The sequence below is a fragment of the Kryptolebias marmoratus genome, linkage group LG24 (genome assembly GCF_001649575.2).
Source record: "Kryptolebias marmoratus isolate JLee-2015 linkage group LG24, ASM164957v2, whole genome shotgun sequence".
Taxonomy (NCBI): domain Eukaryota; kingdom Metazoa; phylum Chordata; class Actinopteri; order Cyprinodontiformes; family Rivulidae; genus Kryptolebias; species Kryptolebias marmoratus.
The window spans coordinates 13,192,788-13,218,320 of record NC_051453.1 but is presented as its reverse complement, the minus strand read 5'-3'; the positions used below and the strand labels follow the sequence as shown (position 1 = coordinate 13,218,320).

At 42.5% G+C, this 25,533-nt stretch overlaps 2 protein-coding genes across 5 annotated transcripts in view; one reads left to right on the top strand and one right to left on the bottom strand.

Moving 5' to 3' along the window:
• The first annotated feature begins 116 nt into the window (after positions 1-116).
• Positions 117-13,775, top strand: tnni3k (TNNI3 interacting kinase). Of its 3 annotated transcripts, XM_017407370.3 has the most exons (25): positions 119-324; positions 452-560; positions 709-794; positions 1,067-1,164; positions 1,356-1,466; positions 1,564-1,662; positions 2,221-2,359; positions 2,539-2,683; positions 2,763-2,867; positions 2,961-3,055; positions 3,134-3,283; positions 3,356-3,439; positions 3,525-3,581; positions 5,113-5,205; positions 5,295-5,352; positions 5,470-5,664; positions 6,766-6,870; positions 6,966-7,018; positions 8,072-8,124; positions 8,644-8,776; positions 9,646-9,755; positions 11,014-11,073; positions 11,171-11,340; positions 12,634-12,713; positions 13,456-13,775. In XM_017407370.3, the coding sequence occupies exons 1-25, from the start codon at positions 285-287 to the stop codon at positions 13,533-13,535; spliced, it is 2,508 nt and encodes an 835-aa protein (XP_017262859.1). In that variant the 5' UTR covers positions 119-284; the 3' UTR covers positions 13,536-13,775. The 3 variants fall into 3 exon arrangements, 1 of the variants encoding a protein (XP_017262859.1); XR_003038767.2 differs by lacking the exons at positions 12,634-12,713; positions 13,456-13,775 and having other exon boundaries at positions 117-324; positions 10,807-11,073; positions 11,171-11,259; XR_003038766.2 differs by lacking the exons at positions 12,634-12,713; positions 13,456-13,775 and having other exon boundaries at positions 117-324; positions 10,801-11,073; positions 11,171-11,259.
• Positions 13,776-13,867: 92 nt separating this feature from the next.
• erich3 (glutamate-rich 3) overlaps positions 13,868-25,533 on the bottom strand; it is a 13,162-nt gene continuing 1,496 nt past the window's right edge. Inside the window, exons 2-14 of one of the 2 annotated variants that reach the window (XM_025003932.2) lie at positions 25,241-25,334; positions 25,040-25,165; positions 24,864-24,935; positions 24,509-24,637; positions 22,754-22,912; positions 22,387-22,581; positions 21,584-21,764; positions 21,305-21,491; positions 19,835-20,043; positions 19,586-19,729; positions 19,041-19,391; positions 17,716-17,850; positions 13,868-17,613 (exon numbers count right to left, since the gene is read on the bottom strand). In XM_025003932.2, coding sequence (XP_024859700.1) covers positions 14,507-17,613; positions 17,716-17,850; positions 19,041-19,391; positions 19,586-19,729; positions 19,835-20,043; positions 21,305-21,491; positions 21,584-21,764; positions 22,387-22,581; positions 22,754-22,912; positions 24,509-24,637; positions 24,864-24,935; positions 25,040-25,165; positions 25,241-25,334 — 5,089 coding nt within the window. In that variant the 3' untranslated portion in view covers positions 13,868-14,506. Of the gene's footprint in view, positions 17,851-19,040; positions 19,392-19,585; positions 19,730-19,834; positions 20,044-21,304; positions 21,492-21,583; positions 21,765-22,386; positions 22,582-22,753; positions 22,913-24,508; positions 24,638-24,863; positions 24,936-25,039; positions 25,166-25,240; positions 25,335-25,533 lie in introns of both variants that reach the window. The other variant, XM_037974099.1, reaches the window with a different exon arrangement.

The following is a 25,533-nucleotide window of genomic DNA, read 5'->3' as shown; positions in this document are numbered from 1 at the left end:
CAAAACAACGTCCTGTAGATGGTTCTGTAAACTTTCGACCCTCAGACCTTCGTTGGGCTCTGAGGGAGAGTGCAGGACACTGATCCTCTGCTTTGTTTTCCACAGTTTCTACACACAGTGGAGGCAGATCGGCTGTCTGTTGCGTTCCACTGAGAGGGGTTTATTTTTAGCCCGCAGCCGTGTGCTCGGTTTATCTGGACCCGTGCGATTGTGTCCGAGTGGGAGATAGTGTTTCTGTCAGACTCACAAAACACAGAAGGAATACAGAGAGGAGGCACCCTTCAATGGGTAATTACAAATCAAGACCATCTCAGACCTGCACAGGTGAGTCAAATGGTTTTGAAGTGGTATTTTTGTTTCCATGGGACTGAGAATCACCTGACCTATGCCACGCTGAAAAATGTAAATGAACTAGATTGTTTTGTTTGATTCTGGTGGTGGGGATGTGAAGATGAGTGGAAGAAGAAGGTGGGCGAGTCGTACTCTGTGATCATTGAGAAGCTGGAGGATGACTTCCAGCTGCCAGAAAGTGCGCTGGCGGACCTTAACCTGGCCTTCAGGTGACAAATTTAACTTTTTTTTCCTGCTACAAGTGAAGTTCAGTCCATGTGAGTCGTCATTCAAACCACGAAGAACCTCTGTGGATATTCAGCCTAGCTGGATGACTTTTCTGTCTCAGGGATTTGTATTTTGTGTGTGTGGTTTTAGCTCGGATGAGGCTTTTCAGAAGGTGAATGTGAACTACCGAACAGAGAAGGGGCTGTCGCTGCTGCACCTCTGCTGCGTGTGTGGAGGTATGTGCATGTGTCTATTAATAACTCCTCTGCAAAATGTGACAGTGGAGGGGAGGATTACTGTGGTACTGACTGACATTATTGTCTGGAAATGACCTTTCTGGTGTCAGCAAGCAGAAAAAGTGAACAGAGGCGGTGAAATAAACTGCTCCTGAAGGTTAAAAACACGTTGCATTTGCTGCAGTTGGCTTCCCTTCTTTCCTTTTAGGTTGTTGTCTCAGTAGATGAGTGAATTGTACTACTACTACCACATGTCACCTGTTTGTATTCAGGCAACAAGGAGCATTTGCACACCCTGATGCTTAAGGGCCTTCGTCCTTCTAGACTGAGCAGAAATGGTTTCACCGCGCTCCACCTGGCTGCTTATAAGGTGAGGCAAACTGAAGCCCGACATGTTTCTCTGAATTCCAATGCCAGCTGTCTGTCTGAGAGCTTTTTAAAGTTTTACCACATGGTGGAGTGAAAGGACGCCCAAAAGCCCACGTGGCTGCGTCGCCATGACATGTCAGACCCTTGTTTTCAAGGATGGCGTGCTTTAATCGTTGTGTTTCTGAGGCACAGGACAACGCAGAGCTGCTGACGGCCCTCCTCCACGGTGGGTCGGATGTGCAGCAGGTGGGATACGGCGCCCTCACGGCCCTGCATGTTGCCACACTGGCTGGGCACCAAGAGGTGAGAGAAAATACATATCTGCCTCACATTGAACTCATTTTACACATTGTTTTTTTTTTTTCCTTTATTTTTTCTTTATCATTTCTGCCCGTTACAGGCTGCGGATATACTCCTGCAACATGGAGCTTATGTCAACGTTCAGGATGCTGTGTTTTTCACCCCGCTTCATATCGCCTCCTACTACGGTCACGAGCAGGTGATTCTTGTTTAATATTTTGTCTTTAATTACTTAAAGAGAGACAGTACACAATAAATTAACACATGTAGTTCAGTTCACCTTGCACATGGGCCAAATTGAGCCACACAGGCTGATTTTTACCTGCAGTCTCTGCACAAGTTAAAGAATAAATGATGAACGGATACCAAAAACCCATGATTAATGTAGTAACTACATGATCTTAGATAAAAAGAATTACTAAAAAGGCATAAATAAAAACCTTGGACAGAGTATATCAGACAAGTAAGACTGCAATTTTGAATAAAAAAACAACCACTGTTGCTTAAATTTAGATCCTTGTTGATCCTTAAAGCTGATGGTTCTTCTGCAGATTGCCGTTTGTTTTTTACATACCACCCTATCATCATTATCAGGTTGCATTAGGTGGACAGACTTCAGGAAAGTCATAAAAGAACCATTTCAGAAACTTTGTCATTGGTGCAAACCCACGTTTGTCATTTTCTCATAGACAAAACCATCTTATCGGTGTCCATAAAGCAAAACCCACACACGTTCTCGCTGCTTTCTGCCTCCCAGGTGGCGAAGCTTCTGCTGAAGTTTGGAGCAGACGTGAACGCGAGCGGTGAGGTGGGTGACCGGCCTCTGCACCTGGCTGCAGCCAAAGGTTTTCTTGCCATCATCAAACTGCTGGTGGAAGACGGGAGCAGAGCTATTGGTGAGATTCTCTTCGGTTCACAGATCTGCAAATTAAACGTAATAGCTCAGTCTCATTTCTATGTATCTTTGTCATAGCTGTTCAACAACACTTATGATATTCAGCGAGGTTTAAAAAAAATGATGATCACAGGCTCAATTGTTCAGCTTCCTGTTTGGCTTCCTCTCTCTTTTCACCAGTAAACGCCCAAGACAATGAAGACCATGTTCCTCTGCACTTCTGTGCTCGCTTTGGTCACCACGAGATCGTTCATTTTCTCCTCCAAGGAAACCTTGAAGCTCAGCCTCATTCTGTCAACATCTACGGGGACACTCCGTTGCACCTGTAAATACAGTCGCAGATGTCTCTTTCATAAGTTTTGTTGGGTTGACTCGATTGCTTTGTGTAAATGCTGCTTCACCAGGGCCTGCTATAATGGCAAATCTGCTGCAGCGAAGGAGATAATCCAGCTGTCTGGAACAGAAAGTCTTTCAAAGGAGAACATATTCAGTGAGACAGCACTTCACAGGTACAGTCACAAACGCTGCTGCTGCTTTATTTAAAATCTTCTGAGGTGCACTGAGGCTCTGATGTGTTAATGAGTTTATATCCGATGTTCCAGTGCATGCACTTACGGTAAAGACATTGAGATGGTAAAATTCCTGCTGAGCCAGAACGCCATGAACATCAACTATCAGGGCAGAGACGGACACACAGGTGAGTCTTCATCTGCTTTAACGCAACTCTGTCTATCCGTCCACCTAAATCCAAACTAAGTTCTCATTTCCTCCTTAGCCCTACACAGTGCGTGTTTCCACGGTCACATCCGCCTGGTGCAGTTCCTGCTGGACAGCGGCGCAGACATGAACCTCGTTGCCTGCGACCCCAGCAGGTCCAGCGGGGAGAAGGAGGAGCAGACGTGCCTGATGTGGGCGTATGAGAAAGGTGCGTTCCGTCACGAGCGCGACTGTTCTTGCAGAGCGGCCAGAGTGCAGTTCTCATCGTGTGCTCCCCCAGGTCACGACGCCATTGTCACTTTGCTGAAACACTACAAGCGTCCAGACGACTCTCCGTGCAATGAATACTCTCAGCCAGGAGGGGGTGAGTCAGCACCTGAGAAGTGACCGCCTTTAATAAAAACCTCTGAATAGCCTCCCTCTAACATGTTGAAATACATTTCTTTCAGATGGGTCCTATGTTTCAGTTCCATCTCCTCTTGGAAAGATCAAAAGCATGACTAAAGGTAGTGAGGTGGACTGAGTGCAGCAGGTTTCCCTACATCGCTGTCAGCCGACATGTCTGCTCACACTCTGTGTCTGTTGCCAAGGGGATGGGTTTAGATGCTGATCAGAACTCTGTGCTGCTGGTTTTATTTATTTTTCTGGGGAAACTGTTGGCTGTGTGACTTATAGATCGCTCTCTTCTTCAGTATCCAAAAAGCTAAATATACACAGCTGCAGTCAGATGTTTACATCCACTCATCGTGGACATGAATGTCATATTATTTAGGCTACAGATGATTTATTTAGACTATTTCCAGGGTGGACTGATTATGCAGCATGCATCTTGAATGATTTTTAACCAACAAGAACTGAGTGCACAAGTTTGAATTCATTTTGTGTTTTCTCTAATCCGCAGGGTCAAAATTATACATACTGTACACGCAATCAGGGGTTCTGAAGGTTTTAGAATATCTTTTCACTTTACAAAACCAAGGCTTATTGATTTTTGTTAGTGATCATGGTTGACTGTAGCTGGTAGTTTCTTTTAGCCAGCATTAAAAGAATTTCCTGTCATCCTCAGATGACAGGACATTGGCTAGGATGTTCAGGAACAGCCCAGGAACCACTGAGGCTCAAGCCTGTCTTGATCAGGAAACTGCTGGAGCCCCAGTGTTACTGTCTAAAGCAGTGGTCTAAAATCCTGGTCCTCAAGGGCCACTATCCTGCATATTTTAATTTTTTCTCTGCTCCAACACACCTGATTTGAACCAATGGGTGATTAACAGGCTTCTGCAGAACATGAAGAGGTGATTTAACCACTGAATCAAGTGTGTTGGAGCAGGGAAACAAGTAAAACATGCAGGATGGTGGCCCTCGAGGACCAGGGTTGGAGACCACTGGTCTAAAGTGATGTGAGCTTTACATCACCCCGGACTGAGAGGGGGCAGACCAAGAAAGAAGCTTCTGCTCCAAAAGCGACACTCTCAGCCTTAATGGAGAAGCCGAACGACCTCTGGAGAAACAATTAATTGTCAGACAAAACAAAGTTTTGAACTATTTGGCCAAAACAACAAGAAGTATGTTTGGATGAAGCTTTCAAGCCTAAGAACACTTAACCACTTGTCATGCATGGTGGTGGCAGCATCATGCTGTGGCGCTGGTGCTTTGCACAAAGCGGATGGAATAATAAGGAAGGAGGACTATCTCTAAATATTCAGCGTCACCTCAAATCAACAAACTTGGGACACAACAGGACAGTGAACCCAAACACACTTGTTTTTGAATGAATAAATAAAGCTAACGTTAAGCTTCTGAAATGGCCTTCCCACCTTTACCTTTAGCCGACTGAAAATCTGCAGACTATCCTTAAAAGCTCCGTGTTGACCCTGTGTGGATTTGAGACAATCCTCCATGAGTTATAACTTGTGTGCCCGATGTGTTATCATTCATTTGTGAGTTACCTGAAACTGCAGCAGCGAATCAAAAAGAACAAACTTTGTCTTCCTCTGCATTTCCTGTCTGAGCTAAAGACACATTAAACTGTATTTTCAGAAAAAGCAGAAGTTCTTGTCCTCAGAGCCAGCCTCCCGTCTCATTTCCACCTTCAACTGTCTGAGCTGGAGTTTAATGAAATTATCGGCTCCGGTAGGTCCATTCCTCTTTGTTTTCCCTTTTAGCTAATGTGCTTGCAAATCTGATAATAATATTGATGAGCGTATGCGTTACACACACAGGCTCCTTTGGGAGAGTCTACAGAGGCAAATGCAGAAACAAAATTGTCGCCATAAAACGGTATTTTTTTTTTTTCCCCACTACCACCGAGGCAAAGAAGTGATGTAGTATCTCTCCTCTGTTTGATCACAACTGAAAAATGATCAGTTGTTTCGATTTGTCTGCTCTCCTGTGCAGCTATCGAGCCAACACGTACTGCTCAAAGTCGGATGTGGACATGTTCTGCAGAGAGGTTTCCATCCTCTGCCGCCTCAATCACCCCTGTATCATCCAGTTTGTGGGGGCATGCCTGGACGACCCCAGTCAGTTCGCCATCGTCACTCAGTACATCTCTGGAGGCTCGCTGTTCTCCCTGCTGCACGAGCAGAAGAGGTGAGAGCGTTTGTCTCATAAAAAAAACCCAAAACACTTTAATACAGCCATGTTATATCAGTAAACCATCAAATCTACAATCTACACTAACTTGTTGGGAAGTCAATAAACAATTAGAAACACCACAGCACTTACAAAGAGATTAAATAAATAGGATAAGATAAAAAATTAATGAAAATGGGCTCAAATAGATGTATACAGGCTGTAACCTACAAATAGTCCAGATGTAGACTCAAATCGACCATGTAAACAGAACCAGGTAAAAGACAGATGCACCATGAGCACAAATAAATATATATTCAATGCATATAACACATGACATCATGCAGCAAAGGACAGGGAGAAAACCAAAGAACTATCATTAGACAAAAACTCAAAGTAAAAGAAGCAGAAATCCTGCAAAATAAACTCAAAATGTGCACAAATCCAGGCTATTCAAGGAATGCACAAAGGGATATCAGTTACAGGCAAAAGTGCTTCAAAGCAGCGCGAAACAACCACAGATCGACTCCAAACAACTGCAACCCAATAAAAGAGGATAATATATATATTTACATGAAAAATGATCACGCAGATACACAAACTGATGAGAGGGAGACTAAAATAATGCACAACGAGGACAAAACAATAGAGTTATGGAGTTATTATATAATGTTAAAAGGTATAGGCTCAGGATGCTATACACCACTGAACCAAATATGTGTGTCAGTGAATTCTTCGATATTTAATTCATTATATAACATCTTAACTCAGTTTTTATTAGGCTACCTGACTAAGCAAGTGGGCTTCTTTAAAGTCTCAGATCAAGTGTATCTACAGTGTGCAGGTGGTAATGAACCAGATGTGAAAGCAGATATTTGGTGCTGTAGAAGAAGCACGTTTGCACAGGTCTCATTATCATCCTGCGAGCGTCAGGTTCACCGGTCTCTGCCCCTCAGCCGGGATCGGCATTGATCCAGATGAAGTGTTCTGCTAACTGTGTGGCCAGGTGCTGTCTTTATAGACTGTCCTATTGATCTGTGTAAAGTGCTGCTTGTGATTGGCAGAGCCTATCGATCTGGCGCTAAGTGGTTGCTGCTTTAATGATGTGTCAATGGACAGGCTTATCGACCTGCAGTCCAAGCTCATCATTGCCATCGACGTGGCCAAGGGCATGGAGTACCTGCACAACCTCACCCAGCCCATCATCCACCGGGACCTCAACAGGTCGGAGTCGCACTAATCACACCCGTGCCGGCGCCACGGTGTTTAGAGTCGAAAACAACAGCTGTCGCTGCAAATAATCCGTGTCTTCCTTCCAGCCACAACATCCTGCTTTATGAGGACGGACATGCAGTGGTGGCCGACTTTGGAGGTGAGGATTCAAAATGGATTCACGTTGTTTTTGGATTTACCGGTTTATCCATCCACAACAGCTCTGTCTAACAGCGGTAATCATCACAGAGCTGGTTTGTGACCACACTACATTAAAATGTGGGGCCCATGTTGGCTAATTTGAACAAACTTTATGACACCTCTCCACTTGTTATAAATGAACAAATCACCTTGTAATTGTTTCTTCAGCTGCACTTAAATGTGAGATTTAAAGTCATAGGTTGATAAAATTAAATCAGAAGAAAAATCAGGTCTTATTTCCAGGTAATATTGTTTACTTAAAGTTAAAAAAAAAGGAGCCACACATTTGCGAGGTTTGATTAGGAGAAGCATAAAAAGCAGCATTTAAAGGGCCAAAATGACAATGAATTTATTGTTTTATAATACAGGTAGGTATCAATGCGTTGCGTCATTTCATTTCATGATGAAGGGATGCGTATCGCTCGCTGCCTTTCAGGTTGAAGTCTTAAACAAGGATGTCATGTGATCAGGTTGTGCTCAGAGTATGTGTTGGGGTGACTCTCAGTTACATCCACACCAAATTGTAGCTTGATTTTTGTAAAATATCAAGCTTGATGAGGTGAAGTTTTTTAGATGGAGATCCATAAAATGGGGGCCCTAATGAAGACTATCTCTCTCTGTGCCACCACATGATACACACAGGTGTAGTGGTGTATTGACCAAGCAGCTCGGTAACGGCGTGTGTGTAATTTGTTAATGGGCTGAGATGCTACAGATTTAAAGGAACATTCGCAAGTTTTCTAATGCATGTTAAATATTTAAATAGCTGTACTTCCGTCTCTCTCTGAGTGACACTTTTCTCCATCTTTTCTTGTTGTCAGTTAACCTAATTAGTTGTGACATGACCCATTAACTCTTTAGAAATAGACTGCTAGCATCGAATTCAACTCGGTGCATCCTCACTTTACATCCTGCGGTGTCACAGCTTTTGTGGACATTTTGATGGCATTCATGGTGCTTTGTGCCAACGCTACTGCTCCCTTCCTCTGACCCTTGACTGCCCCCCCCCCAGAATCCAGGTTTCTACAGTCGGTGGATGAGGACAACATGACCAAGCAGCCAGGGGTCAGTGGTGTTTGCTGCCTTCTCTGTATTTGATCTCTTCACTCAGATACCGCTCACACTACAGCCAGAATAAGTCACTTTAGGGGAAAATAAAGGTACGTGCTGGTATTTTGTGGGAGTTGAAGGCAGAGCTTCTGCTGGCACCTGCCATCAATTACCCACCGGCGAAAAACTGCCTTCATGCAGAATTTGTCCGAATGTGCTGACTCGGCACTACGGAGTGCTTTGCCTGCAGTTTGATGTTAAGTGTGTTGCATCTCTTGGGATGTGCCTGTTGTGTCCAACTACTTGCCCTTGCCAGGACTGAGTATTTATTACAATAATTGGGCCCATTTCCTGTGTGTAAGTGTGTGTGTGTGTGTGTTTGGTCTCTTTTAGTATCTTTAAAACACATCGTTTATACACTTCTTGAAACCCAGTGTGCAAAACAAAATTCTCTTTATGCAGTTTTCACCTCTGGAGCGTCTAAATGTTTCTGTGTGTGTGTGTGTGTGTGTGTGTGTGTGTGTGTGTGTGCAGAACCTGCGCTGGATGGCTCCTGAGGTGTTCACACAGTGCACTCGTTACTCCGTGAAGGCAGACATGTTCAGCTACGCCCTCTGTCTGTGGGAGCTGCTCACTGGAGAAATCCCCTTTGCTCACTTGAAACCAGGTGGTTTGGTTTTCCTTCGCTCACGATAGTTGAACAGTTTGTGACGCACACATTTTCTATAGAAAATTTAGAATTTCAAGAGTCTCAATTTTGTGTCAGATGTGTTCTCATTGGGATGGGATTTAATTTGAGAAAAAAAGAGTGACACCCAAGTGTCCCACCAAGTCCCACACTTGGGTGTTTTTTCATCATTGCTCAGTTTACAAAATTAGCAGGAATAGTGCTTTTTGTTTATGTTTAAAGTGTTGACATTTATTGTTAGCAGGAAGCACAAAGTACACTTGTTATGGCCTTCAATAAAACTTTACAATCAAGAATTCATAAATGCTTTGTAATAAAGTTATTAATTAGATTTAAGCACTTGAGAAATCATTACTAAAACACACAAAACTTCATACACTGAAGAAATATCACTACTTGGCAAGATCTGGGGATCCACTTTTTATTTATCCTGGTATATCTAATAACTTACTGACTGCTCAGCTTATTAAAATTTATCTCTTTGTCACACAACTTGTTGTGCTTCACTTTTAATGTGGCCGACAAAGACTGAGTAACAGAGCAAACATTAAAAACAAAAAACAATTAAATGTAGGCTCACTGCTTTGCAAGAAATCATTGCGTATTTTAATCTGATACATGGTAATTTCTCATTCTTGGTTTATAATGTATATACAGCATGATATTATATTATATTATATTATATTCTTGACTGTTTATTATTTTGTATAAGGGTAGTCTTATTGTAAAGTGGTATTCTTTTTATTTATATGCGTGTATGATTTAAAAAGAAAAATGCAAACTGAACTTGGATATATCAATAAAGCTGCAGTTTTGTGTCGAAATTTAAGCCGTTCTTCTGCCCCCAGCCGCCGCTGCAGCGGACATGGCTTACCATCACATCCGGCCTCCTATTGGTTACTCCATCCCCAAACCCATTTCTGCGCTTCTTATGAGAGGCTGGAACTCGTGCCCGGAGGTAACACCCTGAGATTCTTCCTGTTTTCCTCTTTCATTATAAGAAATATTAGATCCAATCATGTGACTTCGACACAAGGCCACCATTTGCTGTTCACCTTTGCACCGCCTTCAGGCTCACAGTACATTGGTTATTATTGGATATTCCTGCAAGGAATTCCCCCTGGCTGCACCTGAAGTGTTACAGCTAGCTGCCGCTGCAAATAACCAAAGAATTAGATGTATATAACTGCTTTGAAAAGCGACGGCAATGTAAATGTTTATAAAGTAGCATTTATTTATACGAACCTTTATCAAAGTTTGGAGAATGGAGTTGTTTTAGGGTGGCAGCAGTCCACTTTGGTTGCTCTTAGCATGTCAGTTCGCTCAGAATTACACTCTGTTTTGTCAAACTGAGGTCATTTAAAGAGCTATCTACAACAGGTAAGACAGTAATTATTCATAACCTTTCCACAGATCTCCACTTTAAGACATCAGATCGATCGCTTTACCTCAACGTTGCCTAATAAACTGTAAAATACTATAATCTCATCAGTGTTATTAGCTACACTGAGCCAAATGCTGCACAGTCAGCCGTTCCTTTAAGCACATGCAGCACCGATGAAGGATAGAGGCCAGTCCCCAGACGAGTCATCATTTAGGAGCAGAGCACTGTGCCGCCATGCTCGTAATTAGCCGGGGATGTTTTTCTGCTCTACCTCATCAAGATGCATTATTCCGCGAGACAAACTTGCTGGCACATCCATCTCTTTGTGCTCCGTGTTCTTCCTGTTCGCCAGTTAAGGATGCCCAACGTGTCCCCCGTTTGCCCGACTGTCCCAGAGCAACGTCATGGAGCCGTTTAATGAAACCGGAGCTGCAACAGCTTTTTCACCTGCGCACAAGTTTGGCTTAATTGCCTCCTAAATTTTGAAATAGTGAAGTTTTGCACGCGTTCCCGTCGAACCCCGTAAACAGGAGGATTTAAATCAAATAAAAGGGTGTTTAAATGTTGTCCTTGTTGTGTTTGTTCTGAGAATTTTCTGTTTTATGATTTTCATGCTGAGGTGCAGACAGATCCGGGCTGCTGTCTGAGGACGGGGTGGATAATGGAGCAGTGTTTATTCCTTTGCTGGGAAGCAGGCGATCAAAAGGACTGCCTTTAGAAGCAGAGCTCACCTTTGCGTCACATAAAAACACAGGACGGTGTCAGAGAGAACACACCTGCTCATGTGTTGTTGGTTTTTTGAGTGTGACTCATGGCTTGTTTCTGATTCCAGGACAGGCCTGAGTTCTCTGAGGTGGTCTCCAGCCTGGAGGAATGCCTGTGTAACGTTGAGGTGTGTGGAAATCCTAGTCTGTTCCTTTCTGCTCTCGCCAAAAAATGTTCCCTAAATGCTGTCGTGTTTCTTCGTCTCTTTTCGGCCCGTGTCGCAGCTGATGTCTCCAGCTTCAAGCAACAGCAGCGGCTCCCTGTCGCCCTCCTCCTCCTCCGACTGCCTGCTCGGGCGAGGAGGACCGGGCCGGAGCCACGTGGCCGCCCTGCGCTCCCGCTTCGAGCTGGAGTACGCTCTGAACACTCGCGCCTACGCCTTCTGGACTCAGAGGTAGGACACTCGAGCGCCTTCTCAGACAGGTGAAGATCAGGAGGTTGAGAACCATTTGCTGCTCAATGAGCACATCAACACTCAGCGAGTGCTCAAGCACTGACTAAAGCAGTTTAAGTAGTTTACATAAACTTTCATCGGGGTTGTTCTTTAGACTAAGACTAGACTACTGTCACTGAGTCACAATTTGAAAAAAGTAGCACCATTATGGTCATCACATAAGATTTAAGTTTCTCTTTATATAATTAAATGATCTACTTTTATAGTAAGAATAAAACTTAGATCATTCTTTTATTTTATTTATTTCAAATGTACTTCTGGTCCGTATTTTTGGACCAAATTTAATAGTTTCACATTCATTTTCTCTTTCAGTTTTGAGCTAAAAAGCAAAAAATATGCACTAGATCACAAATCATCATCATCATTAATATTATTACTTAGTATTAGCATAACAGCAGTAGCATTGTCCAGAAATATCACTGTGCTTAATGACTAATTCCTCTTTAAATGTCGTTTCAGAGCCTCAGACTGATCTACAGTAGAAATCGTCCTCATAGTTATTATTTGAAAACCTGAGAAATGTTTCTTTAAAAGGTTTCAGGTGGTGACTTTCAGTGAAATGCTTTAGGCTTTTACTTTAATTTTACTCAAATCAAATCAGTTTTTATTAATAAACCTTTTATTTTAAAACCAGAGCTGCACAAACTGCTGTATTAAAAACAAAGCAGACTACCACAACCAACAGAATGTTAAGATAAAGTAGAAGCAGCAAAAAGATGTTAAAAATAAAAGCAAATATATTAAAAGAAAGAAAAGCTAAATAACTTTAAATGCAGTTGAGAGCAGAGGAGAGTACATTTTGTCTGGGCTGGTTTTAATCTTTGGAACAAAGTCTGTAATCATTAAAATGTGTTAAAATGTCTCAGTGAGCAGTTCTGTGAAGAAATGTGAAGAATTGTTTCTTTGTAATCAAACATGAAACAAAGGAAACCCTGCATGGCGTCTTGTTTGACACAGGAGGTCCTTTAGAAGCCTACGTCTAAAGCTCGACACCATAAGTTTGGAAAAAAAAGAAGCAGTTTCTGTCTTTTAAACCCATCATCAATTTTGTATCCAACGCTCCCGCAGAAAGGAAAAGCAGAACATATCGGGTGTCTTCTGTTTGTGCCCGGCCCTCATCTCGCCTGTCTCCCTGCATCTAAATGTGGCGGCTGCGTACAATTCTGGCCACGTATTGTTTTGCAGGCTGATTAATGAATGCGGCTGAGGCTGTTCGTTTTTTTTCGTTTTCAGCGAGCGTCGCCGAGCTTCTGGGGGCCTTTCGCTGGAGGAAATCAGGAGGAACATGCAGTTCTCTCCCATCGATCGAAACGGTTTGTCCGCGGAAATCCCGTGCAACAATCCGGCGTAATAACAGTTGTTGTTATAGAAAGAAGAGAGGCAGCAAACTAACAATTTAGTGATGGAACTGGGATTATTGCTTTTGTTTGTTTTGCTTTTTTTTACTTTTACAGCCAAGAGTCAAGAGCTGCTCTTGAGGAAGGCTTAAACACATTAAAAATGAAACAAGAATGTTTTCACCAAACTGAACACACTAAATTACTAAAAATACAATTTTTTCCCCCACTAATTATTTCTTTAAACACAGAGGCTCAAATTGGAATATCAGGTGTAAATTCTTGGGACTATTTTCAGCAGAGGATGAACTTACAGTACATTTAAAACTCACATTGACACATTGAATTAACATAAAAAAAATGTTGAAACACAATTTAACATTTTCTTTCCTAATGTAATGTCCTAATACTGAAGTGATGTGGTTCTAATTTAATATACTTAAGACTGGTCAACAAAATTTCTTTTCTTACTAGGGTTAAATCTGATTTCTTTTACTGCAGTAAATGTTTTTCTTTATGTAAGTAGTCCTAGTGGGTTTACGTGAAGGCAAGTGGAGTTTTTTTTTAATTTTTTTTAAGACGTTTTGCTTCTTGTCCCATGTGCTTTCTCAGCTTGAACTAAAAAGTGCAGGTTTTGAATTGAGAAACTGAAACTTACTTGGTTTTTCTTACAAAAGCAGGCTGTGATCTGAACGCTGGTGCTGTTTCTGTATTTCAGGGTACGTTTCTGATCCCATGAGCACCATGAGGTTCCGCTCGTCTTTCAGCAGCAGCGGCAGCTTCGAGGACAGTACCTGAACCCAAATCAGGCTCTGGACGCCCAGTCCAGACATTCATTGTATTCTGTGAGCTCATTATAGATCAAACTGAACAAAGAGAGGGTTTCCTGCAGTCAGTATTTGCTTTTTACATGTTCATGAATAACCTATTTTTTGTGAATTGAACACTTTTTTCATTTATTATGTCCAAAAAATGTGTTTTCTTCATATAAGTCTTCTGATTTTGTGTACATTTATATAAAAGACAGTTGCTATCGCTGCTGACATTGCCATTTTCTTTGTCAAGAAAACAAAGCAGAAAGTCGCCGTCATTGCTCGAGAGCTTTATTTTAATTTTGGCCAATTCCCACATAAAGTCATGAAGCGTTACAAATCCAAACTAACCCCGAACACGAGATGAGCTGGCAAAACAAAATGCTGAAAAGGTCTTTTAAAGAGAGGTAGTTTTAGCCACAAGCAGCGTTCGACATTTCATCTAATCATCATCAGCCTAATGTTTCTGAGTAATCATGTCAGGGGGTTGACTGAAATGGTCATGAACAGTCTCGATTACAGACCTCCGATGAAAGCCGGGCTACTCGTATCCGCCGGGTGGAAATGTGAAGTGTAAGAGAGGCAAACTAAAGAGTCTGACAGCTATGAATTATTTAATCATCTGTGAGCGCAAGTAGATCCGTATCTGTTTACAGGTAATAGATGATAGCAGCTGTACTTGATACCAAGCTCGAGATACACTTCATTGATACCAACAATAAGAAGAGGGGGAGGTCTAGTGTAAACATCGAAGCCAGCGGTCAAAACATTTTGTGCAACTTGTTTGTTTTAGCGAATAAAATATGAAGCTGGTCTAAAGATGTTAGAAACCAGGACACTTAAAGGCTTCTGCCAAACCTAAAGCCACACCGCGTTCACCCTGATTGTCTACGCCGCTATAAATATATATATTTTTTAAATAAAACTCTAAATGAGAACAAAGCATTGCTCTACCTTTTACTGTCCACTCTCAGCGCTTGACGTAGTCAGTAAAGGATACGAGGTGTGACCGAACGGTGCTCTGTCCACCGAGAAAGAGCTCAGGTGGTCTTTACTGAACGTTTGCGTGATGTCTTGGATGAGCTGCATGTCTCTCGTCTCTCCACCGAAGCTCTCTTCAAACATTTCAGACCAGGCGTCTTCACCGCGGGGCTCCTCGTGGCTTCCATCGATAGTGGCTCTTTGCGTCACTTGGCGCATCTGGTTGTCTGCTTCGCCTGCGTCGCTCAGTACACCTGGACTCTCTGACTGACGGAGCTCTTTTGTTTTTAATGAAAGGTCAGCTGAAGCTTCTTTTGCGCTCAGATCTGATCCAATATTAGTAACCTTTTCACCACTTTGGTTCTCAAAAACGCTCTCAGCTTTGAGAGACACTGAGAAACTTTCTACTTCTGATTTAGAAAACCTACTTTCCTCGTGGGTTTCTTTAACCGCTCCAGCTTGAGCTCGCTCTTCTTCCACAGCTCCTCCATGACCACTTTGGTCAGTTTTTTTGCTTGATGCCAATAGATTTACCTCGGCCTTCTCTTCACCTTTGGCTGGGTCGTATCGATCATCTTGAAGGTGTTCAAGGTTCTTAGTTTCTGTTTGAGTTTTGTCCCTCGACTCTTCGTCATCTCCAATCACCCTTCTCATCTCTGATGTCGGCAGCTCTGTAGGTGGTCTGTCTTCGCGATCAGAGTTGGACACTTTTACATCGAAAACATCTTCCCTCAGATCTTCTAAAGGCTCGACAAATGTCTCAAAATACCTTGACGACTGGTGCATATTTATCCAGTTGGTGACCAAATCTGTGTTGTCTCCGTTGGCCAAGGCCCCCGGAGTGTCTTCCCTTACAGTGACGCTCTGTTCTGCCACACTGTTTCGTGTTGAAGGTTTGAGAAGGACACTCGCTCCTTCCTCCGAGGCCTTGCTGGCCTCCTCTGCACCTTCTCCATTCTCTCCATCAGCTGCCGACAGCTCAGCACCAACTGCAGCTGCAGACTCAGCCTTCTCTTCACCTAACTGTTTAACCGCATCATCTGCTGGTGATGAAGATTTTTCCTGACCTTCTGAAAGAGCGACCTCGCTGAAGTTCCTCTCGATGTTGTCATTCCTGATCAAATTTAATGCTTCGTTTTGATGATCAAGATCCGACTTTTTGCCGTTTTCATCTTCCCTTGTTTCCTCATTGCCTTTGTTCTCATCTAATTTAGGATCTTCTTTTGTTTCTGGGTCAGAAGTCAGCTCTGGGCCTTCTTTGGTTGATTCCCCGTGCTTTGCCACGCCGTCATCACCTTCTTTAGCGTCACTCTCAGTGAGCTCAGCGTCAGGAGCTGCACCGAATACGTTGCCCTCGTGTTTTGCCGCAGCTTCTCTAGACTCTTTTACCTCTGTGCTCTCCTCTTCAGCTGCTTCCTCTGCTTTTTTTCTGTCTTCTTCCTCGACTTCCTCTGCTGTTTCAGAGCCGACCTTCTCTTTAGCTGGAGCTCCTTCCTCATCCTTGTTAGCATTGCTCTCAGCAGCAAAAGAAATCTCCCCATTTTCAGCATCAATGTCTTCATTCTCACACGCTCCTGCAGTTTTCCATTTATCGCTTTCAGAATCTGTTATATTTTGCACCTTCTCAGCTGTTTTAGTCTCGTCTGCTGCCTCACCGTCACACGCATCCTCTGACTCAGCAATATTATTAGCACATATTTTTGTTTTCTTTGTATCCATATCTTCACTTTTCTCTTTTTCTTCTGTAATCTCAGACATCTCTTCTCCTTCTCTAGGAGCGTCCTCAGTTACATCTTTTCTTTCCCCATATTTTTCAGATTTTGTAACTTTGTCCTCATTTTCAGCTTCCTCTGTCTTTCCTGCACCTTCGTCTTTTTCTTCAGGATCCACGTTTGTCTCAATTATTTTTACATTCTCGTGACTGTTCTCATCTCCTTCTGCTTCAGGTTCCTTCTCTCCACGTTGACCCTCAACACGTTCACTGACCTCAGGGCTCTCAGCCTTTTCCTGTTCTTCTGTGTTCTCTATATTTACAGCTTTGTTCTGTTCATCAAGAGGCTTTGCAGCCTCTTCTTCATTTTCTGTGGTGTTCTCATTTTTGTCAGTACTTTCATCCACCTTCCTTTCATCAGTAATCTCCTCTGTTTTACTCTGTTCTGTTTCCTGCAGAGTTTCATCTTCTGTTATCTCCTCTGATTTGAGATGAGATTGTTCCTCCTCCTCAGATGTCTGCTTCTCTGTGTTGTCATGTACTTCTGCAGATATTTCCATCTTCTCTTCCTGCAGCTCACACTTTTCCTGCTCATGGTCACCAGTTTCTGGTGTGTCTTCCTCTGCCTCTTCTTCCATTTCATCTTCGTCGCCCTTGCCGTTCATCGCTTCCTCAGATTTCGTCGCTGTTCTTTCACCTGTGGCGTCTGCAGCCTCTCCAGGCAAGCCGCTCGAATTCCCTGCTGTGACTTCAGCGTCTGACGCCGCAGTGCTGTCCTCGCTGTCTGCCTGCTGCCTCCTCCCTGCGTCAGTTTCAGGTGCCTCTTCACAGCTGAGGGCCTCTCGCTCCTCTGAGGACTCCGCTTTGATCTCCGTTGTCTCGCTTGCCGCTGTCGCCTCCGCCTCGGCGTTCTCCGCCTCTGCTGTCTCGTCAGTCTCTTTGCTCGGCTCTAATACTGATGACTCATCCTCTTCTTCGCCTTTTGCCCTTTGCCCCGTCCCATCTGTATGAACGTCAGCCAGCACGACAACTTTCTCCACCCTTTCTTCATCGTTCTCTGAGGACTCGGCATCAGCAGGCTTACTTCCATCAAAGGGCTCTTCAGTCTTGTCATCTCGTGCCACATTTTCATCATCTACATGGAGCCGCGCTTCACCTGGCTCCTTGGATTTACCTCCCTCTGCCGTGACTTCGTCCTCTGCAGCCTTTTCATCTCCCTCCACCTGACTGACCCTCTCATCTTTGTTGCTTTGGCTGTTGTCAGGAGGCTGCGGCTGCTCATCCTCCCCCTCTTGTTTTACTTCAGGCGCCTCTTCTTGTTCCACTTCATCAGCAACACGTTTTGTCTCTTCTCCAACAGTCTGCTCTTGTTCTGGCAACAGAAAAAGCATTTCTGGAGATTCATTTGAAGAATTTGATTGAAGCCCGGTGTAGGTCGTTAACTCATTTAAATAAATGTAAGAAATTGCGTTACCTTTGTGCTCCTGTTTAGGGTCTTTAGCTGCGGGCCCCTCCTCTTCCTCTGTAGTGGTGTCGCTCAGTTCAGGCTCGGAGCTGCACTGAGACTCCTTCAAGATGGCTTCTGCCAGCTTCTCCTGCACAGATTTGGCTTAAGACATGCAAAGTGACATGATTTACGTGGTTACAAAGATTGAGTCTAAAAGTTGCATTGAACAGGATTGTATCTGAGTAAAGCAAATGTAACATGGAAGATCAAAACAAAGAAAAGAACAACACACAGAAACAATTTTCACTTATCTGGGTACAAAACAAAGACAGCAAAGCAGCACGACATGCAAAATGTGAATCAAGATGGAGAAACAAGTGCACAACCACAGTAAGCAAACTTTAAAACGCTTCAAATTTAGATTAACTTAATGAAGCAAATCCCGTTTCGGCCTATCATCGACGAGCATACAGAGCTGGCTTTGTTCAAGAAAAAGATCCTATAACAACTCAGACATGCTGTATTTTCTGGCTTGGTTAAATTAAATAGTTACAGATGCTTCATTTGTTTGGGTGGAAATGAAAAATTAATATGAAGCACCTCCTCACAGCTGCATATTTTGAGCTTTTTTGACATTTCTTCTTCTTCTTTCGGCTGCTCTCGTTAGGGGTTTCCACAGCAGATCTTCTCCCTCCATCTCAGCCTATCCCCACCACCCTCCTCTCTCACACCAACCCTCTTATAGCCTCCTTCTCTACATCCTCTACATCTTCCTCTTTCCCTCCTTCCTGGCCGCTCCATATTCAGCATCCTTTGTTCGAGACATTTTTGAAATATGTACTGTATGTATGCAAATATATGTATTTTTCCTTCATCTTTTCTGATTACAATTCCACCTCTGTAGTTGTTTGTTAGGCAAGTCTTATGAAGCTCTAATAATTTCAGAGATTTTTGTTTTAAACCTTAAAGTTAGACATAACAGGAAACTAAATAAAGAGTACAAAACCTTTTCTTTTTTTACCTAAAACACTATGATTGCAATCAGAAAAAGTTAAACAAAAATGGATCAGGCAAAGGATCTCAAACACAAAAGAAGGAAGAAAAAAAGAATTCCACCATAAAGTTGTAAAAGCATTGTTTATTTTCTTTTAATTGTGTTAAATTTAGTTGACAATCCTGAAGCAGTGTGCCAATAATTATTTAGTTTTTGTTTACTGTAGAACGTAAACACAATGCATTTTTACAATATGGTGTGTTTGACTTTAAATCTGGGTGTATTAATTGTGGAAAAACCTCCAGAGATGATCAGTTTATTTATTTTTTAAAATTTATTTCTCAAGCCACAAACTCACCCCTCTCCTGTTTATCCTCTGTTTTGTTCTTGTGTCCCATTTCCTCATTGTTTTTGCCTTCGGAGGCGTCGTCACCCTGTTTGTTCACGCCTCCCGATGCGGCGCTGGTGTCAGAGATTTCGAACTCCGTGCTGTCCCCGGCGCTGTCAAAAGTGGGCTCGACCTTGGCGGCCGCAGCTTCTTCGGATTTCAGCTCTTCTCCTTCGTTTGCCGGAGCAGCCAGGTCCTCCTGATCGTCCTCTTTGGGTTGACCCGCTTTCTCGTCCTTCGTGGAGTCTTTCACGGTTTCAGCGTCGCTTTCCTCCTGGTCGCTGCTTGAGACGCTTGAGCCCGAGCGAGACATGGTGTCTTCTGTGCAGAAAGAACTGAACGTTTTAAAATTCTGATCTCCAGTCAACAGAACACCAAAGTGGATTTAATACTACCTCTCAGTGAAGGAAGATAAACCCCTGAACACTGTGAACTATCCTTAATTTTATAAAAATAGTTGAAATAATGGCTTAATCACTTTGGATTTATGTGCTCAAATGGAGAGATTGACCCACCATCATCATCCTCATCAGTTTCAGAGGCGTTTTCCTCCTGAACCAGCTTTTCAATTTCTCTGAAAGGAGATGGGGATTTCTCTTCTTTCACTGTTGCCTCCTCTACAGGACCTTCATCATCTGCTTCGAAGTCCTCTTCATAATCTGAAGAGGAAGAACACACAAACAGACAGACACATACACACTCAGAACTCGTTTGTGTGAGTGATACATGCTTTAGTTTGTACTCGAACGTGTGAGTTCTCATACCGTCTCTGACTTTGTCTCTCGCAGGCGCTGGGTCACGTGTTGGACTCGTTTCAGATTCAAAGTGAGAGGCGTCGTCGTCCCCGGTCCTCTGCGTCTCCGTCTCAGCAGCAGCTAACGGGCTTTCGGCTGATTGTTCTTGTGCATTATCTCCTTTCCCTTTCTTTGGTGGAGGAGTGGGCTTTTTGTCAAGCCCCATCGCTATGATGCATCTAAAAAAAAAACAATCACAGAAATCAAGGTTTTGGAGAATCAACTTGCAATGAGTGATTTTATTTTCTTACTTTTTCATTAAGAATAAAACCAAACACATTACATGCATACATGATAGTTCATAAACAAAAACAAGCTTATATAAACTTGTGTATGTGACATGTATTTGTAAAACAAGTCTACAATAATATTTTTGGCAGGTAAATGCTTCACTTCACTGTGGTCACCTGCTTGTTTTTCAAATTTTTTTTAAACTTATTTTGGAGGGCTTGTCAAGTTGCATATAACATCTAACACTGAAAGTAGTTTTAGTGAGTCAAGATTTAAAGTTTCAGAGGAAACAAGGACCGCATAGAGTCCTTGTTGTTCTGTATATTCACATTTACTTCCCGTTTTACTTTGAACAATCTGTTCCCTTCTTCTGATCTTACTTGGAATTTGTCACACCTGCATCCATTTAGCCGTCATCTTCCTCAGTCCTGGATTTATTCGCTCACTGTCAGATCTTTGTGTTGTTGTCAGTTCCTGCCTCGGAATTTAGGCTTCATCCTCTGCTTGTTACTGGATTTATGTTTCTGGATTCTCTGCTTTGGATTTTCTTTTGATAATGATATATTTTTAAGTCACTTGCCTGCCTCCTGAGTAGCTGTGTTTGGCTCCTCCAACCACAGTCCATAACACTGGGTTTAACACTTTAATTGTTGGCGATTTACCTGAGAAACACACTATAGTGTTCCTTCATGATGACTTTACTTTTCATACCTATCTGTCTTTTATATGCCTAATTCACAGTCTAAACCAATGGTTCCCAAAGTCGAGGTTGGGATCCCACTGTGGGTTATCAAACATCAACTGAGGGTGGCCGGATGAAATAATCCGATTACTAATGGAATTTTTTTTCACTAAACTATTACAAAGAATAAACACCACAATCTTAAATTAATAAAAAATAGTATATTTATTAAGACTGTTTGGTTATTGTGCCCTTGTTTTTTCAGGGGTTGGAAGCCAAAAGTGTTTGGGAACCACTGGTCTAAACAAATAGATTAATTGCTGATGTCATAGTTGATAGAAATGTTTTAATTTTAGTTTAGGCCTGTGATTACTCCTCCTGTTAGCCCATCTCAACAAAGACTGCTTCTAACACTCATGACCCTCTGCAGCACAAAGTGCTAATGGCTAATGGAAAGATGAACGGTACATTTCCTGGTTTCATTTTGTTTGAACACCAAAGCGCACCTTCAAACCTGAGTATCTTACTTGTAGCAGGGGGAGGCCCCCTCCACGCTGGAAAAACCAAAGTGTCCGTGCCTTCCGCCGAGTCGGGGGCCTTTTCTGTGTTTGAACTCACAGCAGGAGCTCAGGCGCTCCACCTGCAGCCCGTTCAGGTAGAAGGTCAAGCTGAAGGGGAAGCCTCTGTGTCGCCTTGAAATGAACTGAAACATCTCTGAGGGAAAGATCGGGAAGATGAGAGGCCAACGATCCTGAATCCCGTAACGTTTGCCTACTTTTGGTTTGTTTTACTCTACACCCACTGACCTCCCTCGTAGAGATTTCCCTTATACACACACAGGTTTTCTCCTCCACAGTGCTGCTGAAACACTCGGACCTCATCCTTCAGGTCCATCAGGGTATTGGTGAGGTGCACCGTTTTACCAAAGTACACCATGTTCACGTTCACTTTGGTCTGGTGGATGGAGCTCCTCAGCCATGGGGGGTCCTGAGGAGTAAAAATAAGTGACTTCAGCTTCATAAAGTTTGACATAATTTTAACTTTTTAAATCCTAGTTTAAACCGACTGTATTTACATAAATCCGTTTTACATCGACTTAATGTTTTTGTTTATTTAACAATTATTTAATCATTTGTCTAGTAAAATAAGACTAATATAATATTCTTAATAATAGTTTGACACCCCCAATGAGTTTGCTCTGTAAATACTGTACAGCACACGTCCTACAAGGAGATATAAAGCATTTTTAAAATCTTTTGCCTAGTTCTGTGCTTACCTTTTTGGCATTTTGAGAGTTTAGGCATACAAATGCAGCAAGAACACAAAGAAATAAAACATATCTATTTGTCTGCTTAACATTGACGCCACGTCTTTCAAACATTTTTGATTAATTTTGAAGTGTTGGATTTTATCATAGTGATTTTATTTCATTGTACTGTTATTGTAGCTGCTAAAAATGCTTGTTTGAAGCAGGTCTCTCTTGAAAATGGGAAATCGTCTCTCAGTTAGACTGCCTGTACAAATAAAGGTTGAATAAAAAAAAAAAGGTGCTACTGATTTTTGTTTTGGTAGCAAAGAAAGCACAGGAGGACATAAAGGGCCCACTGACGTCAGCGCCGCTGGACGAAGTGGTGGGGCGCAGTCTGCGGCCTCTGACAGTGCTGCTGGGGGTGACCTTTACCCCCCTCTCTTTCTTCTTTGTAACTGGAGGCACCGGGGTGACAAAGTTGTTGATGACTGGGAGGCCGTAGGTGCAGTGAGAGGCCTCCATTGTGGTCAAATGTCTGCGGGACTTCTTGTTCACCTGGGAGCCAAGATAAAACCTGATCAAACTCAACATTCTGACGAATAAAACGTGAGCTGAAACAGTATATGTTGAGTATTTTCACCATCATTAATCTCTAAAACTTAAATGTGCGAGTCTTTGAGAAAGTGAAAGATTTTGTCTCAGTGTTTGTTGTGCGTCTGCTCCTCACGGCGGAGTCGAACAGCTGCTCGTCCTCAGGCGGAGACTCGTGGGGTCTGTAAGGGGAGCTGCGTCTGAGCGAAGCTGTGGTGCTGTTGCTGTGGATCGGCTTCAGGCGTACCGGTCTCTGCATCTTCCCCGGAGCCGTGTTGGGTCGGGTCGAGCTCGACTAGAAAGACCACAAAGTTTAATTCTGTTCAATACAATCGCAGTATTTACTAAACAACAACAGTATGGTACATTCTTTCACTGTTGAAGTGATTACATGCTTTATAATACATATTCATGGCAAAATGTTCTTTTTTTTATGTTCTGCTTTGTTACTGTAAAGAATGTGTCTAATTGAAGAGGTCTTTTTTGTTTTTCAGCACATAGAGTATAATTTTGCTAGACTGAAATACTATTCATAATGTTTTAAATTTATTCTTTGCAATTTAATTCCTCAATTATACCATTTTGCCATTTTAAAATCGACTATCTTTGGCTACTAAGACCTTTCCAATCGCTAAAAATAAAAGATTCTTAGCATATGAGGATATTACCACATTTTCCACCAGTAGAATCTGCACTGATGTATTTCAAACAAAGCTCCACCTGAGAGGTGCGAGATGTTTTATTTGAGAAACGCATGAATCGGGGAGAGGACTGCTGAGTCTGTCCGTTCTGGTATCAAGCTCGGACTTTTTTATGTTTTAAAGATGACAACTTCACACAGAAACACACAGAGGAAACAGCTGCTGGCGCTCAAACTCTCAGCATCGTTGTTGATGGGAACATGGCGACTGTCAGCACGCACAAACATTATTTAAGAGATATTATTGAACTATCAAAGAAAGAAATCTGTTCTTAGACGCCTATCAAGTTGTCTAATAAGATTAACTTTTTAGATAAATTTAATAATAATAAAAAGATTTTTGCTTTTCATCATAATAACCTTTAAGTTGAAAGAACAAAGTCACACAATCTAAATTTACTGTGATTAGTTGTGTGTGTGTATAATACAGCGTCTGACTCTATCAAGAGTCAAGATTTAAAGTTTCAGTGGAAACAAGGACCTTGTTGAAAATAAAAGAGTGTTTTTATTCCTTGTCTAAAGTTACATAAAAGCAATTAATATCTATTTAATACTAAAAAAACTTGATTTCCACATGAACCCAAGAAACCAATAAAATGAGCCCTTTCCCACCAATGCTTGTGTTTAACATTAAGTTTAATAACCCTACAAAACCATCAGAAAAACACAAGTTGTTACCGTTAAAAATATATTAAGAGCTGATTGGTGAGGCAGGAACAAAAACTCCATTTATTATAAAGAAGACTAAATGCATTTCCTTACTTTAAATAAAAACTACAAACATCTTACACATTTGATTTTGAAATTTATAAATTGAAACAATAGAGCCCTTTAAAAAAAATATGTTTTATCATTAGAGATGAAATATCTTCAGGAAACAAAACAAGACCCGCTTCCTTTTTACCTCTTAGGAGAAATGAAAATCTGCAGCAACACATATTTTATTTTGTAGAACAAAAGGTCCGATTGGCCTATTTAGCTTACAATAACCACCAGAGAAGAAACTGCTGAAATAACTTTTTGCTAATGCGATAAAACTAATGTAAATTTTCAAACTGAACTTTTAATCCATCGTGGCACCTGAAGCCATCGCCAAAACTTGTGTGAAATTACCCCCCCAAAAAAAGGGTCACAAATGGAAGCTAAAGTGGTGGATTTTCACGAACCGGGACATGTTTTTCTTTTACTCACAGACTCCGAGGATTCAGAGTGCTCCTCTTCCGGCCCAGAGTGCTGCTTGTGGAGGTCCCTGGCCCTGGTGGGTGGACGTGGAGACAGGATGCGAATCATGGCTTCCTCGTACCTTTTAGAGCGCTCCACCTTCCAGACAAGATCACTGATTATGACACTGTATGAGAAGAGCTCACACTATAGCTCAAACATTTGGGATGTGTTACACAAGGTGGATCCTCTGAGAGAGACACTGCAAAGTATTTATATGTGCAAATGAACTCTTGGCGCTGACTGTGTCTTTGTTTCATTTAGCTTCATAGGAGTCAATTTGCAAAACGAGCCAGCGATGCTTGATTAAATGTAAATGATGCACCTTCATCTTGTGCACTCTTTCCCTTCGTACGAACTCCTCCAGCTTCCTTTTGATCTCGACTTGGCGGAGGCGCTGGAAGAGTGGCAGGGAAAGTAATTAATTATGTGAGGAGAATCACAGATTAACTGGCAGTACGTTTCACATGTTTTTTTCGTCTCCCTTTTTCCACAATTCACCTCCATCTCCAACACCTTGTGGAAAATGGCCTGGGCCAGGGACTCTCTGACGTGTCTCTGGTGGGCTCTCTGGATCAGCTTGTGTTTGTACTCCTTGTCGGGAACGATGCGCCCGCTCCTGGTGATCTGGGGACAGCGGCTACCTCAGCAGACAGTTCAGGTAAAACACAACAGATACTGCAAGCCGTCCTGCTGACCCACCAGTCCCGCTCGCTGCAGGTGCCTCCTGATCCGAGTGTTGCTGAAGTAACCGGAGAGATGTTTGTCCGTGAGGCTGTTGTAGGTCGACAAGAGTCTGCGGGAACAAAACAAACGAAAACGCGACAGTCAGAGCTCAGCCTGGCATCGCAAAGAGCATCCAGACCTTAAACCTCCTCTTAATTATGGCTAATCAAATGCTTTAGTGGAGCACAGCACCGTGTTTGTTTCTTGGCAGTCATCCCCTTGTCCTCATTAACAGGAAATCAGCTCTTCCACTTTTTTTTTTTTTTTTT

Coding starts and splice junctions, on each gene's coding strand:
- tnni3k (XM_017407370.3), top strand. CDS start 285: ATGGGTAATTACAAATCAAGACCATCTCAGACCTGCACAG. Junction 5,665..6,765: donor CTGCTGCACGAGCAGAAGAG/GTGAGAGCGTTT, acceptor GTCAATGGACAG/GCTTATCGACCTGCAGTCCA. Junction 12,714..13,455: donor CTCTCCCATCGATCGAAACG/GTTTGTCCGCGG, acceptor TCTGTATTTCAG/GGTACGTTTCTGATCCCATG.